This window comes from Zymoseptoria tritici, chromosome 6 (assembly GCF_000219625.1).
Source record: "Zymoseptoria tritici IPO323 chromosome 6, whole genome shotgun sequence".
Taxonomy (NCBI): domain Eukaryota; kingdom Fungi; phylum Ascomycota; class Dothideomycetes; order Mycosphaerellales; family Mycosphaerellaceae; genus Zymoseptoria; species Zymoseptoria tritici.
In genome coordinates this window covers 723,269-743,018 of record NC_018213.1, presented here as the reverse complement: position 1 = coordinate 743,018, position 19,750 = coordinate 723,269, and the positions used below count along the sequence as shown (strand labels likewise).

At 45.4% G+C, this 19,750-nt stretch overlaps 1 protein-coding gene across 1 annotated transcript; it reads right to left on the bottom strand.

The window, feature by feature from the left end:
- Positions 1–18,766: 18,766 nt before the first annotated feature.
- On the bottom strand, positions 18,767–19,176 carry MYCGRDRAFT_43565 (uncharacterized protein; the record flags this gene model as incomplete). The annotated part of the gene is made up of 2 exons (XM_003851354.1): positions 18,767–19,069; positions 19,123–19,176. Coding segments are annotated over 2 exons (357 nt in total), but the record flags the coding sequence as incomplete, so codon positions are not given.
- Positions 19,177–19,750: the final 574 nt, after the last annotated feature.

The window sequence follows — 19,750 nt, the reverse complement described above, 5'->3', positions numbered from 1 at the left end:
TTACCTACGGACGTACGCCGACGCTAGACGAGAAAGAGGCGTATACGAAAGCGAGAAACGAGTACTTCTAAGCTATTAAAACAGCTAAGAAGAACTACTAGAACGCTTTCCTTAAAAAAGAAGACTCGAAATCTATCTTTAAAGCTATGTCCTATACTAGGAATAGCAGCCGAAGACAGATACCTATAATAAATAACGAAGATTCTTTCGAGGGGAAATATAAGGCCTTCTTCGAAGCCTTATTTCCGCGCCCTCCTACTAAGGAACCTCTACCTAGCCGTTAGGAAGCGTATACAGCTGGGGATTAGGGCTAGACTATGCTAACCGAAGAGGAACTCGCTGCCGCCTGTAGTACAAAGATAGTAAAAGGAAAAACGCCGGGCCTAGACAGTATTATATAAGCTATTATTAGTAAAGCGTACGGCGCTATTCCTATTACCTTTCTATGTATATATAGTAGGCTACTCGACGAAGGACACTACCCCTAATGCTAGAAAGTTGCGACAGGCGCAGTTCTAGCAAAGCCGGGAAAACTAGACTATTCGGTCCCTAAGGCCTACTAAGTTATCTCTCTCCTAAACTGTCTTAGTAAGATTAGCGAGAGAATACTCGCAAAACGCCTAGGGATTATCGTAGAGACGAAGCCCCTTCTATACGACTCGTAGTTAGGAGGGCGAAAGAAGAAATCGGCTATCGATACGGTACTTCTCTTAACGAACAAAATCGAGGAGAATCGAAGAAAGAAAAAGAAGACTTCGGTTATCTTCCTCGACGTAAGAGGAGTATACGACTACGTTACAAAGAACCGACTATTAAGAATAATAATCTAGTTAAGGCTTCCGCATAGCCTTATACATTAGGTTTAGTCGTTTATAAGTAATAGACGCCTACGAATAGTATTCGACGGATAGATATAGGAATTCTAGGATGTAGAGATCGGCGTTCCGTAAGGTAGCCCGATGTCTCCTATCCTCTTTCTTATCTATACGCGCGACATATTCTTTTCGCTATAAGGAGTTACTCCTAGTTCCTACGTCGACGACATTAGACTATCTACCTCGTCTACGTCCCTTAAGAAGAACTCTAAGGTACTAGAACGTAAGGCAAGAAGGCTAATAGACCTAGGAAAGAAGAACTCGATTGCTTTCGACCTAGCAAAGACAGACCTAGTACACTTCTCGAAAGGGAAAGGGTCCGATTGCCCAGTAATTCTTCCAAACGGCGACATTGTTCGCCCGGCAAAGAAAGCGATAAGGTAGCTTGGGATTTGGCTAGACGCCGGTCTTACCTTTAAGGAGCACATTGCAATAAGATCGGCACAAGCACAAGCAGCATTCTATCGATTAGAAAGACTAGCAAATACCGAACGCGGTCTATCTTCTATATCGTTAAGAAAGATCTACCTAGCCTGCGTTACTACAATAGCAGACTACGGGGCCCCGGTTTGGTGGCGGTCGAAAAAGAGTATAAAACCTCTAGTATCTCTACAAAGTAAAGCCTGTAGAAAGATCCTAGGCGTTTTCCGTACCGCCCTAAACGTCCCGTCCGAGGTAGAGTCAAATCTCTTCCCCCCGGATCTACGCCTAGAGAGATAGTTAATTTTATACTCTCTACGCGCAGCAAAGCTACCCGAAAACTACCCCGTAAGACTCGCTATCTAAAGCGCGCCTTCGGATACGCGAGAAGTCCGACACGAGGACTCGAGAGAGATACTTCCGCAAAAACGATAGAGAACATAGATACAACTACTCTATTATCGACTCCGACAATACAAGCATTTCGTAGAACACGAGAGGGCTAACTACGCAAAAGACGATCTCTTTAGCGTCTAGAAAACCCGATACGAAATAGCAAGATAACGGGAGATTAATAAGGTACCTAGGAATACAAATAGCTACCTTAGTCGATTTCTATAGAGCTCGCTAGGAAAACATAGAATAGGAGGAAGACGCGCTTTAACTAGTGCCTTCTATACTATCCTATTAGGACACGGATACCTAAAGTCCTATCTCTATCGCTTTAGACACGTAACGACGCTAGACTACCCTTACGGACGACGAGAAACAGTAGAACACCTTATATATAGCTGCCCTATCTACGATATATTTAGGCTACTACCGCTACGATAAGCATAATCTCTACTAGAAATAGTAGAAGATAAGGAACTCCGAAAACACCTTACTACCTTTCTCTCGGATATAAAGATTGCTTCTAGGTCCTAGCACCTAGCAAGAGGCGAAGACGAGACCGTCTAGCCTACACTCCTTTTACTTTTCCTTATTTGTCTTTCTTTAAAGTCCTTCGATACTAGCTTGCTACTGTCCTAGGTACGGGTCTTTCCCTAAGGTTAAGAGATACGAGAGAACAACGATTGTACATAGATAGACTGCTGTCGCGAGACAGCCGTCCTACATAGTTATAGACTCCTATAGGACGTAAATGGAACAAACAAACAAACAAACAAACAAACAATCTAGTAAACAAACAACCCCGGCTCTACGTCCTACCCTTACTATAGTATAAAATCTTCGAATCTGTACATAACCGCCGCTATTACGTAGGAATACACCGCTGTTTAGATCGAATTAACGCTAGCTTCTACGTTAAGGATTGTAGGAGGCACCTATAGTAATACCTCGACTACTATAAAGTCTACGACGTTAACTAAACTTATCGACACCTACCTAATAGGTTCCTTTATCCTATAGACGTACCTACCTAATCGATAGACGTTTAATGCGTAGATTAGATCGTTAAGCTACCCCCGACTAACGAGGGATTCGATACACTTCTTACGATTACCTATAAGAAATTAAAGCCAGTACTCCTAATCGTAGGAAAGGCAACCTAGACCGCTTAAGATTAGGCTGTCGTATACCTTATAGCTATCTAGGAACGTAGCTAGTTAGTAATAAGGGCCCTTATTTCTAATAGAGACCCTAAATAGTTATTAGAATTCTTTACTAAACTCCTTAAATGCCTAGGAGCTCGCTACCTCGCCTCGACCGCGTACTATCCTTAAATAGACGGCTAGAGCGAGCGAACGAATTAAACCGTCGAGATTGCTATTCGATACTTCGTTACTACTAACGTAAAGGCCCCTTAGACGGATGTGCTCCCCTTACTTACCTTATATATCGGGAGTTCTAAGAACGCGAGCACCGGCGTATTACTAGACTAGATACTTTTCGGATTTAACCTAAATATAGATGCCCTCGTAGGACTTCGAGAGCTGCCCGTAGTAGATTATACTAGTATGCGGTAGCATTATCGAGACGCTATAGATAAGGCACTAGCTTTCGCTATAGTAGATATAAAGCACCGCTACGATAAGAAGCATAGGCGTTTAATATTCGATGTCGGCGACTACGCGTACCTTCGTCTTTATTACGGATATCGCATTTACGGCGAAGAATTAAGGAAGTATAGTAATTAGCGCGCTAGACCTTTTAGAATTATTAAGAAGGTCGGCAAACTCGCATACTAGCTTTACCTCCTACTAGAGGCCGGATTAAGGTTTTACCTAGTCGTTTTAGTCGCGTAGCTCGAACCCGCTACGAAGGGAGCTAACCTATATAATCGGCCTACTACCGAACAGCCTAACTTTATCGACGTAGCTAACGCTCTACGTCCTACCGAGTACGTAGAAGCAATTCTTTTAAAACGATACTCTAATAGGAAACTATAGTACTTAATTAAGTAGAGGAATCTCGGGCCCTTATATAACGACTAGATTAATACGGACAAACTTTAATACTATAAGTAGATAATCGTACAATTCGAAACCGCCCGGAAAGTCTTTAATAGACACGACTAGCTCTACCCTACTATGCGCGTCTACGAACCCTAGTCCTACGCTCTAATAGCTCGCAACATCGTAGAACTAGACGCGGAAAGCGATTAACCTAGCGATAAAGCGTTTAACCCTAGGTTAGTAGAGGGCGACGACTCCTCCTCGGTCGATAACGGAGTTTAACCTTAACTACTACGACGAACGAGATACCCGCGAGCGCTACCGCTTAATTTATACCGAGAGTTACCGACCCCTACGTCTATAGCGGCTAGCAAAGACGAATAGTAGGTAGAAACAGCTTAAGGCAGCCGTTTTATAGCCCGAGCCCTACTAGAGGTTTTCGAAGATTTCGGGGGGCCTACGTCTATGCCTCCGGCTAACGGCGAGTAGTAGGTAGAAACCCGCTAAAATCGTCGTTTCGTATCCTAGCCTATACCCGACGGAAACGAGGGGCCTACGTCTATACCTCCGGCCGACGGCGAGTAGTAGGTAGAAACCCTAAATAAGAATCGTTAGCTATCCTAGACCTTACCCTAGACTTTAAGCGAAACCGGCTACCCTACGTCTATAGATACTGCCGATAACGAATAGTAGTTAGACCCGTATAGTACGGATCGTCGAGGTTCCTAGCATCGAGGCGCTTTACTAGCTCGAAGGCCTACCCTAGGTCTATCGTTCCGTATATAGGAGACGATTCCGTAGAACTCCTGTACGGCATAGGTGTAGCTCCCTAGTGTTATATCGCGAAACTCTACCTTAGGTCTATCGTAGAATACTAATATACGAGATCCTTACCTTATATAACCTCCTTAGCTTCGTAGAAGCGCGCGGCTCGCCCGAGAGAATACTTAGGCATTACTAGACCGCGACATTCGCCCTTCTACCTTCTTCGCGTTAGCTTTTTCCTTACCTATTCTTATTTTGTAAGATTCCGCTACTAGCGAAACGAGACTTATTAGCGAACGATAGCGCGAGATAGACCTAGCTATTACGTAGGGCCGATCTTACCGCTCTTAATTCCTTTAGAGCAATCGATTATTAGAGTTTAGCTATTATAGCAAAATTTTAAAGCCTTAGAATTAAGCTCCGAAAAAGCATATACAAATCCGTAATTTACGCGCTTAACGCACATGCGCTTAACGTATATACTCTACGCACATGCTTACCGCATATACTACGCGGCTGCCTTAATATCGAAGTTTCTTTTCTCTTCTAACTTCTTTATTAAATATTAACATATACCGCCGTAGTTAAGCATTTACGATATAACATTACTATAGAACATTAACTACATCTACTTCCTTCGTAGCTCGACCTAGGTCTATCGCTACTATAGCGTCGGAACCTAGCAATGCTAGATCTGTCGCTTTATATATACGCTCGTCTAACGGCTAGCGCGTAGGCTTTTCGCCTAAACCTAAGAAAGCAAAAGGTAAGAAGGCGCGCTACGAGGCTGTCGCATTAGGTAGCAAAGTAGGAGCGCAACTTAAAAAGTCTAAAACCGCTAACGTAATCGACTTCCCGAAGGATCCGCTCCTACCTCTTAAGTCCGGACAACTTATCCGTATCGGCTACCCCGACGAACTAAACGCTTAGCTCTTTACCGATAACTACGACGACATCGATAAGCGATCCTATAAGAAAGGAGTAGTGCCTAATCTGCGTTAAGCTCTAAGCCGTTAGCTTAACAACATTATCGTACGAGAGTCTAAGATGCGTACGTCTATCGCTCTAAACCGCGATTACCTACCTTAACTAGCTATCCCTCGAGCTCCGCGTACTTACGACTACGAGACAATTATCGGTACTAAGAACAAGCGCTAGAAGTTCGGTAAGGCTAGAGCTAACCTAATCCTCCCGGTGTAGGTTAACTTATATATAGACTAGATTAAGGTTCGCTCTAATAACCCCGAGCTTATTAAGGACTACTTCGAACTCTAGGACATCGACGGGAGAGCAATCCTATAGCCTAAAAACCCTAGGCTCTCCGGCAAGGCGCTCGAGATATAGAAGGAAAAGATCGAGCTCGAGAAGGCTACGAATCTAGTAGCGAACGTAAAGCTATAGCCCGCAGACCCGAAAGGACCCTTAGTGTAGAAGCCTCTTAGCCCCGACCTCGACACCGACTCCGCGAGATAGAAGTTCGTAATATAATAGCGTAGTAATCTTTATACTCGAGACCTGCTTAATGTTATTACTACTAAGGCTAAGCGTACTAAGCTGCTTCGAGACTACCCTAAGCTCTTCGACTACGGCAAGGAATATACTAACCGTAAGAAGCTATATAGCAGATTGCGTAGTCGCCTACTAGTTAAGTAGCCTACCTCGTACTACAAACCGACTAGAGAGATTTACCTAACACCGGATATGCTAGGTAAGAAGGACCCTACGTCTATGCCTCCGTAGGCCTTTTCGAAGATCCGCAAGACTAAAGATAGGTACGCGGAATTGCTACTTCTAGAATTTTAGACAGCTACTTTCGCATTATTAAAGTCCGTACTACTCGAAGTAGTATAATCTAAGGCTACGTCTATGCTATCTACTTACTACCGCTTATAAGAGGGACGGCAAGTCTGCTAAAACATCTACTTCCTTTATAAGAACAAGTCTAATAGAGGTAACGATGTAGTGCTAGCGAGCTGCCTTATTAGATACTACTTATCCGAAGGCTCCCTAGTTTTCGCCTACCTCCTATACGGCTAGTTTAACAACCTGTTTAACGAGCTCCTTAACCTCGCTAAAGGCGACCTAGAGGTTTAAGAGTAGATAAAGGATCTAAACAAAGCGGCATTAACTAAGGGCCTTTTCGCCCTAATGCCTAACATCCCGCCTTAAACCCGCCGTCTTGTAGCAAATATAGCTATCTAACTAGTTATAGCCGCTAGCTCTATCGATCTATAGTAGGATGCGAACGGGGAAGTGTTCGAAGAGATGTAGCACCTATACGGGTCTATAGTAATACAGCTCGGGCAGTTCCTAACCGAATTTAAGCTACCCTTAGTAGACCTGCTCCTTACGCTAGCTCCCGATAGCCCTAGGCTAAAGCAATAGGACATCCCTTTAGAGTTTTATACCGTAAAGCTCGCTAGTATAAAAGTTCCCTAAGTAGTACTACTAGCCTCCTAGCCGAATTAGGCCGTCCGTAAAGACGAGGAAGGCGAGCCTACGTCTATGCCTATTAAGAAAGTACCTAAGAAGCGTAAATCGAAGAAGACAGTAGTAGCTAAAGTAGTAGCTAAAGCGGCAGCTAAAGCGTAGGATGTCGAAGAGGAGAATAACGAACTAGTACAAAAACGTAGAAAGCTTACCTAACCGCCGGTTGTAGAGGAGCGTAACGAGGAGCCTACGTCTATCGACGTAGCCGCCGAAGAGCCTTTAGACCCTACGCCTAAGGCTCCCGTACCCGCGAGGAGACGACTAACGGCGAGACGAAGTAGACTAACTAGTATAATGTAGATAATTATAGAATTAGACCTAACGCTTAAGACTAACGAGGACACCCCTACGTCTATGCCGGTTCCGCGAATAAACATACTATAAGGTTAAGCCGCGAAGTAGCGTATAGCGAAGCTACAAATAGGCACTCTTTACGGAGACGATAAGTCTAATCTAATCGAGCATCCGTAAAGCGACTAGGGAGAAGAAGCGTAGACCGACATCCTTACTCCGAAATCTTAGCGCTAGTTAGCTAAACTAAACTTAGGAACTATAATGCCGAAGAGTATAATCTACTAGGCTAGAGCCCGAATTGTTAAGGAGTACCTCGAGTGCCTAGTCCGTTAGCTCTACTTAACGGAGGAGGAGCGTAATATAAGATTTATAATAGTAGCTAACGAGTTTACTAAGTTCTACTATTCGTAGGACTAGATCGATAATATAGACAGACTGTTGTTTGTTTGTTTGTTGTTTGTTTGTTCCATTTACGTCCTTTCGGAGTCTAAGACTATGTAGGACGGCCTTGCAAGCAGGGCAGTAGATCTATATACAATTAAATTCTTTCGGTATTCTTTAACCTTAGGGGAAAACCCCGTGCCTAAGGCAATGCCAAAGGACTTTAAACAAATGCAAGACAAAGGAAATCAAACGAGTGTTGCAGCCTAAGGCTGTAGAAATTTTCGCGCTAAGCTTTTTGTAGAATTTTTAGCGGATCCTTCCGCTTCGCACGCACGCTGCGAATTCGAAAAAGAGAGAGAGGAATGCCGTGCAAAAGCAGTGCAGAATGCAGTACAAAAGCAGTGCAAAAGCAGTGTAAAAGCAGAAGCAGCTGTCCAACTCGCTGCCCCCTCTTATCCTTAATATGCCTTTGTAGAACTGTATACCGCTTCTAAACGCATATAGCTACGCAGGTTAATCGCAGAGTTGTAGATTCTACCGAGTTCTAGCTCTTTAAAGTGCATGTATGCTTCCTTTCGAGGGCAACGACGTCTCTACTAGAGAAGGGACATGCGATTTCGATTCGGATTTCGAGGAGGTGCGCGTATAGGACAGAGTGGACTGCCTCTTCTTCTTCTTCTTCTTCTTCTTCTGTTCGTAGCGTAGAGAGCTATTCGTTCGAATCGTGCTATTGTTCTGTAGCTTGTGTTTCGAGGCGGATTTCGAGAAGGATTTCGGGCGGATTTCGAGAGGTTTTCGAGGAGGTTTCTTCCAGACTGTCTTGGTTTCCCTTCCAAGGAAGGTACTTACGACGGCCACCGCGTGAAGGTGCAGTCTGTTCGGCCGTCGTAGACAGACTGTTCCTTATCTCTACGGACCCGATTATACCGGCAAATTAGGGCATACGCGCACTAGATGCTCCTTTAGGACTATTCCTAGACTAGGACAAATTTAAACCTATATACGACGTGGTAATTAAGCGCAACCTTAAACTTAAGGCCGCTAACTTTTAGTAACACGGGTAAGACGACAGAACGTGTAGTTAGTATTAGATTGTTAATACACTCTAAAGAAAGAAGAAGGAAGGTCGAGAGAAGCTCGACTTCCGAACAAAAGGGAAGGGCAGCTGCTCGTAAAGCTACTAACTAAGCATGCTTAGATGTACCTAGGGCAGTACTCCGACTGCACCCCGTAACATATCCCCCTATTAAAACCGTGTATCGTCTCGATATACTAAACTCGTAGTCGCAAAAGCCTTAAGCGGCATCGTTTTATCTATTAAACAAATTAAATTAAATGCCTTAAACGGTAGTATCTAAACTTTTCTAAATAGCGAGGCGCACGAGGCGACCGATGCGCACTACTAACGTTAAGGGTTTTAACAGAGCTAACCCGGCGGTAATGTCGTAAGAGGTCGTACGAGAAACACCGGCGCGGTAGAGCTACTAGGTAAATACGGCAACATACTAAGCTCGTTACTCGTCGAGTCTCCTATCCTTAGCGGGCTGTAGTCCAACAGCGTAACTAAGTCCCTCTATGTCTATAGATCCTAGTATAGTCCACCCTTTAGGCGGAGAAAAATCGGTAGGCTTATTAGCCGTCGGATTTAGCTAGTAGAAGTCGGCAATAAGCTCCCTATAGTATACTAAATCTTCCTCCTTATAGACTTCGGTTAAGTCGCCGCCTTTCTAACGTAGCGTGTAGTATAGATTCTTCTAGCGCCCCTTACGCCGTAACGTAACTACCTCCTTAACTTCCTACTCTTATTCTCTATCGATAAGGTCGGGCGGTAGGGTAATATTGTCGCGGTGTTAGGTACCGAAGGGGTCGTTAGCGACGGGTCGAAGGAGGTTAGTATAGAAGACGTCGTAGATCTACGCCTATAGTAGGCCGAGGTCGAGCTAGTAGACATTAGTAAACAAAACCTTCTTTACCTTAAAAGGCCCGGCGGATTTGTCCGCTAGCTTCTTAGTTACGCGCTTAGTCCGAATGTTTCGGGTATCTAGCTAGACTCGATCGCCTTCTTAGTACTTGCGGGCGATAGTATGTTTGTCGGCCTTCTCGCGGCGTACGTTAGCGGCGGTAAGTGTCGTCTTATAGCATTTATAGATACGTTAGAGTTCGGTAGCGAAAAGTTCGGCGTTCTTTTAGTCGATTCTTTATACGGCTGTCGGCAGAGGCTTAGCGTCTACGTAACGAACTTAGATTTCCGGATTCCGACCGAGAGTCGTATAAAACGGTAATACGCCGGTAGAAGATTTAGCGTTATTTAATGCGAATTCCGCCGTCTATAGCTATCGAGCCTAGTCGTTCTAGGTGTAGTTTACGTACGCGCGGAGGTACTACTCTATTAGTTAGTTCGAGTTCTTACTTTAGCTATCGGTCTAAGGATACTAGGCGGTGCTAAAGTGCTACTTAGTGCCGAGGAGTTCGTTTAGCCGTCTATAGAATAGGTCGAGGAATTGTATGCCTCTGTCGGAAATAGTAGAGCGAAACACGCCCTACTAGCTTATAACGTAACGAAGGACTACCTCTACTATAGTCTCTAGAGTTATGTCTACTATAGGTATTAGGTAGCGGCGCTTAGTTAGTCGGTCGGTAACGACGAGGATGTTATTATACACCGAACCGTTTGCTTTAAGCGTGCTGTTAGGCAGATGAATAACGTAATCGAGCGTAATAGAGTCGTATGCTACGGCTAGGACTAGCAATTGCCGAAGCTGTCCCTAGTACGCCTCCCGTAATGCCTTCGTGCGCTTATAAGTCTAGCAATTGCGCGTAAAGCGATTACAATCGTCGTAGAGTCTAGGCCAGAAGTAGTCTCTAGAGACCAAATTATACGTACGGTCCCGCCCTAGGTGTCCTACTAAAGGGGCGTTATAGTAATAGCGGAAGACCTCGGTGCGGAGGTCCTTATCGAGTAGTACGTAGACTCTGTCCTTAATTATAATTATGCGACCCTACTTGCGGCAGTCGCTAAGTAAGATGCGCGCTATAGAAGGTAGGAGGCGCGTAAGTCTATCGTCTAGGGCCGAAGATATAGCCTATATAAGTACATCTAACGTATAAGCATTCTAGATTATCTTATCTACCGACAGGTCTTTATCCTAAAGGAAGCGCAAAGCTACTATTCGTTAGCGGCGAGCTCTATACTCCTCCCTCGCGGCGATTAGCTCCGGCGAGAGCTAGTAGTCCTTAAGAAGCGAGATAGTGCGGTTTGCCCTGTCTATAGTTTTGTCTATATCTTAGGACCGGCGCGTAAGGGCGTTAACCTTGCCGTTCAGCTTGCCGGCGCGGTACTTAATCTAAAAGTCGAATTTAGCTAGAAACTCTAACTAGCGAGCCTAGCGGCGATTTAGCTGTTTAGTTGTTATAAAGTGCTCTAAGCTCCTATAATTAGAGAGCACCCTCGTAGTGCCTATAACTAGCTCTAGCCTCTATTCCTCGAAGGACTTAATAATAGCTATTAGCTCCTTGTCGTAGATCTTATAGTTGTACTCGGCCGGCGTTATCTTCTTACTAAAGAATGCGATCGGATAAAGGACGCTATTATCGTCGTACTAGGACAAGACTCCCGCCGTAACGGTGTTAGAAGAGTCGCATTCTAAAGTGTAGGGTTTCTCGGGGTTATAATGTACGAGCACTAGAGCTATCGTAAATGCCTCCTTTAGGGCTTAGAACGAGGACTAGCATTTAGTCGTCTAGTAAAACGTAATCTTCTTCTTAGAGCTATCGGCGTTCTTCGCCCCTTAGCCCTTTAATAGCGCGGTTAATAGGCGCGTAATGTCTAAATAGTCGCGTACGAACCGCCTATAGAAGTTAGCTAGACCGAGGAACGCTTAAACATCCTTTAAATAGAGGGGTGTCTCCTATCCTATAATTGCTTCTACCTTACGCGGGTCTATCTTAAGGCTATAGGTAGTAATAATAATTCTAAGGTACATAACCTCTAAGACGAAGAATTTGTACTTGTCGATGTCGAGAGGGAGGTTAGCTTCCTCGAGGCGTTAGAGCACCTTGCGTACATACTATATATACTCGTCGTAGGACTCGCTATAGATAATTAGATCGTCGATCTAAGCCGAGGCGAAGTTATCTAAGTATTCGCTAAGCGTGCGATTAATGTAGGCTTAAAACTAGGAGGGCGCGTTAGCTAGTCTAAACGGCACTACTATGTACTCGTATGTGCCGTACCGTAAGGTAAAGGCTGTCTTCTATTTATCCCCTTCGCGGATGCGCAACCGATTAAATGTAGTAACAATGTCGAGTACGGTAAATATCTTAGCCTTGCCTATACGGAGTAGGGTTTCGCGAATATATAGCAAAGGATACCTGTTCTTAACGGTAATAGCGTTAACCGCTCGGTAGTTAATGTAGACGCGGATTCTACCGTCGCCCTTCTTAATTAAGAGCACCGGTAAGCTGTATAGTAACTTACTTTCTCGAATAACTCCCTTCTTAATAAGGTCGTTAATATGTTTACGTACAATAGTAAGCTTCCTTTCTCCTATCGGATAGGGCTTACGGAAGGGGATCTTAGATCCTAGCTCGAAGTCGATAGCTAGATTACCGTCTGCGCGGTGTGCTAGCAGGGAGTTAGGTAGAGACTCGGCCGCCTTATAGTCGAAAAGGTGTTTAAAAGCGCTAAACTCTTTAGGCACATCCTAGGTGTAGTCCTTGTCGGGTTTGCCCTTTATATATTTCTCGAAGTCCTTAGGTGCGAGTCTATACATTCGTAGAAGATTATCTACCTCCGAGTAGGTCTTATATTCCTCGCCCGGCTCGTAGTCCTATATAAAGAAGCCTTTATCGCCCCTCTACATAGAATCGTAGGCTTTACCGATTAAGAGCCGGGAAATAGAAAGAGATGCGAGGTTAGCGTAGATGTCCGCGCTAGCCTCCTGTTTCGAGTATAATTAAAGATAGTTAGCGTCCTTATCCTTAGCAAAGTAGTAACGGATAGCCGGCGCACCGGCGAGCTTGTCTAGAACGATGTAGTCCTTATAATAGGGACGGTCGAAGGTAATCGTCCCCTCTAGCTAGTCTATCTGCGGGTTGTGCTTCCGAAGCTATAGCCCTCCTAGGACTATATCGTACTCGAGTTCGGTAACAAAGTAGGGGAGTTCCTCGGTATAACCTACGAGATTAAGCTCTATACTAGTCCACTCGGTAATTAGCTTGCCGTAACTACTATCGGTATATACAACCCCTAGCGGGCTGTCTAGAGTCTTTCGTATAAGTCTCTAAGCAAATGAAGTGCTTACGTAAGAGGCGTCGGCGCCGCTGTCGAGGTAAATGCGGACGGTTTAATTGCTAACTAGGCCCTTAAAGATAATGTAGTTAGTAATTTCGACCGGACATTTAGATCGAACAGCGGTAGAAGAGAGGTAAACTACTAAAGACGAGGCTAATTCGGTAGGGGTGTTGTTTAGCTCTATAGCAGCCTATCGAAAGTATAGTTCCTCGTAAACCTTATCCTCCTCCTCGTTATTCTCGGAGGAGTTATTGTCGCCTATGTCTTAATAAGCGCGAATCGCGCGGCGGAGCGCCTTATCCTTAGCCTTCTTCTCGGCCCTTCGTACGCGCCGGGGACTACTACTCTTAACTATAGGGCTAGGGTTAGTAACGCGCTTACTTTTCTATTCGCGGAAACCGGTTTCCTCCTCGGGATCCTTCTTAGGATTAGGCGGTCGTAGTAGTACTAGTGTCGGTGTGGCGCCTATTCCTAAGCTACTTAGGAGCGGGCGACCGCATTTCCCGAATTAGCTTTAACGAGAACAGTACTATTCAATTCGGCGGTCTACGTAGTACTAGCGTTCTAGCGAGTTTAAGCTAGATTCTTAGTGTTAGTGTTCCCGCGCTTAAGGCGGTGCTTAAAGAGCGGGCAGTCGGTACTGCCGCGGTTATAGCCCTTAGTCTTATAAGCAAAACATCCGTTAGCGTCGGACAGGCGATCTATTTCTGCCTACGTTATAGGTTTGTAAGAACGACCGATCTTGGACTAGTCGTAGGCCTTAGTTATGCCGTAGTTTATACTACTAAGTAGGGTACGCTCGGGATTGCTACTCTTGTCCTTATCCTTATTGTTACGAGCACCCCGACTATTACTAGAGCCTGTACCCGTAGGGGCCGCCTTCTTCGGCTACCGGGACAGTCCGATATCTATATTACGGAGTAACGTCTTTAACTGCTCGGGAGTCGTATACTCGTAGCCGACTATATATAGGCCGAACCGGGTAGTCTCGACGGCGCGTTCGAGGAAGAATACTTCTTACTCGGGTTTAAGCTCGATATATATAGCGCATTCCTTAAACAGAGAGAGGAAGTTATCGAGGTTGCCGTCGAAGTCTATCTTAAGGGAGTAGAACTTCGTCTACATCTAGGCAGTCTTATAGTGCGTGCTATAGAAAGTAGACAGTAGCTTAATAACGGCTACAACCGAGTTAAATCCGGTAGTGTTTATCCGGGGCTACAGCTTCTTCTAGGCGGCACCGCTCGTCTATACTACGTAGGCGTCGACGTAGTAGGCTACCGTAGTATAGTGCCCGGATTTATACTAGAAGTGTTTAGAGATCTTCTACTTCTACTCGCTAAAGAGTATAGTATCCTTAGTCTTATTACCGAACTACTTATCCGGCTTTTCGAACATAACCTTCTTGCTACGGCCCGAAGCCGACAAGGTTAAGATAGCCGGAGAAACGGCGCGCTAAAGGTAAGCGACGGGCTAGACGGTTAGCGCTAGTCCCCGATGCGGTGTTCGACTACGGAAGACGGGGTTAGCGATGTTCGAGGAAGCGCGCAGCGGGCCTAGAGGTATAGCTAGCTACAAAGGTTAAGCTAGTATAGGCGTCTCGTTACGCCTATCGTAGCTATTAAGAATCTTATCGAGTTTATCGAGGTCCTCCTCTTCCGAGAGCTCGTCTCTATTAAGTTCGGTTAGGTTATTAGCTAGAGCGCGGATGCGTAGGGTATTAAGGGCGGCGCGCATCTTCTTAGCGCGAGCCTTTAGGTTTAGGGTTTTAGTGTCTAAGAGTTGCTCGAAGTAGGCACGGGTTATCTTATTGTCGGTATAGAAGTGCTCGATAAAGGCTTAAATCTCGGTCTCGAGACTACTAATCTGCTTATTAAGGTCCTATTTACGTTAAATAGATTCCGCGAGTTGCTCGGCGGTAGACTTATGCTTACGCTTCTACGAGATAATGTCGTTCTAAAGTCCCTAAATAAAGATCTTAATCCTCTTAGCGCGGGCCTCGTATTTAGTAAGCTTATGCGCTAAAGAGCCGTTCTAACTCGTAAGGTCCGAAACCTTACGTTTAAGGTCGACCGTAGCGTCTCGAAGAGCTAAAAGGAACTTCTTAGCCCGGAACAGGACATCGTAGAAACGGCCTGTCTACGAGTTATACTTAACCTTAAAGTCTTCTAGCCCTAAGAACTCGAATTGCGCGCGCTTATACTTTAGGACGGGCTTTCCGTCCGCATCTGTAACACTGGTAGCTACCGGAATTATGTCTACTAAGTCGAAGGGACTAGTATATTAACCGATCGCGTTAACTAATTCCTTAGCCGGTAGTAGTAGTTCGGAGAGCGAATCCTCTAAATCCTCCGTATCCTTACCCGCCTTCTCGCTCTGCTTACTCTTGTCCTTCTGTTCGTCCTATTTACGAATTATCCTATCTAAGTTATCTTCGGTCTCGACTTCCTACTCCTACTCCTTAGGTAGGCGTATACGTATAGCGCTCTTCGGGCGGCTCGGTGCTCGCTAGTTGCCCTACTAGTTAGTCTAACTCTAAGGGTGCTAAAGAGTGCTCTAAGACGCGGCTGTAGCGTACGAGACCTAGGTATCGACTTAGGAGGGGCGCTAAGCCGCCTAGGACTAGGAACGTAGGTTCGACATAGCTTTGTCGAGGACTTTAGAACGAGAGCGCGCTCGTAAGTTAGCGCGTACGTACTTGGACTTAGGTTTCTTCTACGCCTAGAACAACTCGTTCTTAGTTAAGTCGTTAATGTTTAGGTCTTAGATTGTCGAAGAGTTAAATTCGTATTCGGACTAGGTTAGTGTCTTACTTACGTAGGCGCGCACTTCGTCGTCGCCGGTTATAAAGAAGAGAGACAGTACTTACGCTAAATAGGCGCGTATACTTACTTTCTCGGGTTTGCTAGGCGATTAGAGTCGCGTTTAGAATTAAGCTACGGCGACCGGTCGATAGGGAATCGAGAAGTCGGGGTAGGTTTAAAGCGAGAGTATATAATAATACGGGTAAGACGACAGAACGTATAGTTAGTATTAGATTATTAATACACTCTAAAGAAAGAAGAAGGAAGGTCGAGAGAAGCTCGACTTCCGAACAAAAGGGAAGGGTAGCTACTCGTAAAGCTACTAACTAAGCATGCTCAGATGTACCTAGGGCAGTACTCCGACTGCACCCCGTAACATTTAGACTATAGACCCCTAGGTCTATCGCTTCCTCTACGCCTAAATCGACCTAAAGATAAAGATCGGATTAATCTAGCGCTAGACTTAAGCCCTAGCTAATAAGGTCGCCCTAACTATCCGTACTCCCTCGAACGACCTATATCTTACGTTCTAGATAGAGGAGTAGGTTTTCCGTAAGAAGCTAAACTAGTTATAGGAAATTAAGGACCTAGAGCCCCCTACGTCTATCGACGACATTCTTAGTCTATTCTAAGACACTTAGTCTAATTACCGAAAGGACGTACTCTACCTTATACTAGAGATCCGAGAGGACCTATTTACGACTAAAGAGCGTATCTATAAGGCGATTCGCCTACTCCGTAAGTATAGCATCGCCGCTACGAAGGAACAAGTTACTAACCCGGTAGAGGGCTAGGCTTAACTATAGACTTCGTCTAGGTTATTCGTAGGTCGTAAGCCTAACCCCTAGGATCCGACCGACCTATCTTCCTAGCGACTTAGGGGGGCTAGGTCTATGCACTCGCATTCTAAGTCCTCTAACCTTAGCTCTAGCCGTACGAAAGGCTAAATTCCGCGTAGTAAAGTACTATAGTACTTAGATCTCGAGATGTAGACTAAGTAGATCTCGAAGAACTACCTAGATATAACGGACCCCGAGGAGCTTAAGACGAAGATAAGGCACATTCTCTCTATCGTACTCGATAGTCGAAAGTGCCGCTACCCGTAAGCTATAAAGATCTGCCGCAACGTAGTGTTACTAGCTAAGAAAACTACTAGAGTCTGTTACTTAGCTAAGACGATCTAGAACTAGTATAAGAACATCGGACCTAACTTTAAGCCGCTAAAGGAACTATTTTACTAGTTGTTTACTTACGGGCCCGAGAGAGGACCCTAGGTCTATATATTAACGGAGAGGGATCTAAAGAATCGAGACATAGTAAAGATTAGAGCGACGGAATCTACTACGGAATGCAACATAGTAGAAAGTTATAATTTACGGAGGAGAAATATAGCGTTTAACTCGGAAGTGCGAGATGTTTTTTGCTTTTTAATTTTACGAGGTCGTAAATCGCTTCCTTTATAGGGGGGATTTTAATACGGCAGCTGCCCTTAGTAGTAGACTATACCTTCGTAGTTTAGGACAGATAGTTTTATAATATAACAATAAACTTAGATTACATTAATTACGAAGAAGGTAGATAATTAATTAAGAGCTAAAGAGCGGATATAAGCTAAGGCAGACAGGCTCTTTAAGGCGGCACAAAAGAGGGCTAAGAAGGCTACTTAGAAGGAGCATAAGGAGGTTAATTTATAGCTAAATACAGACCTCTAAGCCTCTATACGTAAAGTATAGCTAGCTAAATATCGTATAGTAAAGAAGAAGCTAGTAGTAGTGTTTAAACTGCCCTCTATGTTAAGGGGGGGTTAGAGGGCCGGTGCATAAGTAGCTAAATCCTCTAAGCTACTAACACGCATAACATTAAGGCAACGACTTTAAGCTGCTTAGGGCTAATAGATATAATTAATGCGATGAATTTAAGCTATTAAACACCTCGTTGTAACTACTAGTTGTGATAATATTAGCTATAGAAGTGGTGGTAGTTGTAGAAGGATCCTCGACATTAAGCCGTGCACAGCGTGGCCCGTGCACAGCATGGCCCTCTCTTCTACGTAATGTTAAATCTACTCGACAGACAGACGGGACAGGGCTCACGTAAGTCAATGCTTTCCATCCTTCTTTCTCTACGCTGCTTTGGAGCCATTTCACAATTGAGAAGCCTTGAGAACCCGCTACTCCAGCGCTCACGCCAGTCAGTCTGCTGTTCTCGCAACGCATGACGTGTGGACATCACTGGCAACAGGTGCCGCATCAAACATCCTCATTGGGAGTATGATCACCGCACTGACAAGCGCCAGATATGTCAATGCGGCCCATTTTTACCTGAATCAGATACGTTACGGTCTGTTCGACATGGCTGTCCATCATCCATCGAGCCACGAGGCGATTCAGGCCATGGACATATCCGTGGTGTTCAACGAAATAAGAAGCAAGGTGTATCCTCCCCTGGGTCCCGAAGCAAGCGGGGAAGGATTCAATTGGGGTCATGGGCAGGTTCTTGTTGCACATCTCATGCAGGAAGACTATTCCGCCGGATACTACAGCTACATTTTGGAAGGACAAGTCAAGACTGCAGCCAAGCCTCGTATGTACGCTAACGTCAAGTTCTCCGCTACGCAGTTCCAAGGCTTTCGCTGCAGACATGTTCGAGTCGACCTTCAGCGCTGACCTCATGGACCGCGAGCAAGGCCAACGGTACCGTCGCACGGTATTGAGCAAAGGAGGGAGCATTGATGAGATGGAGATTTTGACGACGTTCCTTGGCCGGAAGCCTGATTGGGCGGCTTTCCATCGTAGCCTCAGTGCAGATTGAATCTTCACTGGCGTTGCGGTCCACCTTCGTGCACGTTCTCCGTGACTCTACGGACGCATATATACGATAGGGCAAGATCCAGATCTGTCTGACAGCTTTCACAGTATACGAACGCGACACCATGAGACGTAAAGGTGTCTTGAGTTGGAGAGCTTCCAGCTGGAAGAGGGCGCATATTTAATTCTGGACGTCGACGCAATATCTTCCGTGACACTGGACGGTACTCAGCTATGTTCAATCCACTACGACAAGGCTACCGTTGCTGATGCTCTCGATGTTATCAAACTTGGTGGCTCTACGACTTGCCCAATCATGGACCTTCGCGAAGTCTCTACACGTGTGCTCCGTCCCTGCCTTCAAGATGATTTTCCGTCCACTTTGGACCCACGCCATCGGAGTAAGATCGGAGTGGCACTGTATCGACTGGCGCAAGTGATTGATACAATGGTTGATATGATCTGCCCTGGAAGGGTCGTCTGGGCTGTCGAAGATGCCGTGCCGGTAGTATTCGGGATGCAGAGCTTGCCGAAGACGATTCTACGCATTGTCAGCAGGGCTCCGTCGTGATCCAAGGCTGTGCTGGGACCTACCAGGCAGTGTAGGGAATGAAATACGTCAAGGCCGGTGAAATAATTGCCAGACTCCGGCCATTGGAACGTTCCACCTTCAATATTTGCGCTGCTTTGAAGATCGACATTGACTGATGTGGAATGCAATTAGTGAGCACTCTCTGAAACGCATGCATGAACAGAGATCGAACTTACGCCCAGCGAGCAGGTTGTTCCAGGCACCGTCCACTGCTGGAGAAGGTGGGCCTCCGTACTCCTCGCCCACCCCAGATGTTTTCAAGTGTCCATCGCTATCAACAATGATCTCACCGTCGAACTCCCGCTTGATCAGCCGCACGCTGGAATAGAGGTTTGCTGTTCATGTCAATGATGTTCTCGAACGAGCAAATTGGTAACATACCAAGATCGGTGTCGAAGCCTTCCTCGTATGAGCCCGAGATGGTCGAAACTCGAGAGACCAGCGCCCAGTAGATGATGAGGATGCCCAACAGGACGATATTGATGGTTACCGAGAGCCATAAACAGAGATTAGAGCGCTTCGTCCTTGACGACCAGCGCTCCTTCGCCGAGTCGCGATCCTCGAGCAGACTGCACTTCTCCTGAATGGCGGCCGTGCTTTCGTGATGGTCAGACATACCTTCGCAACGAA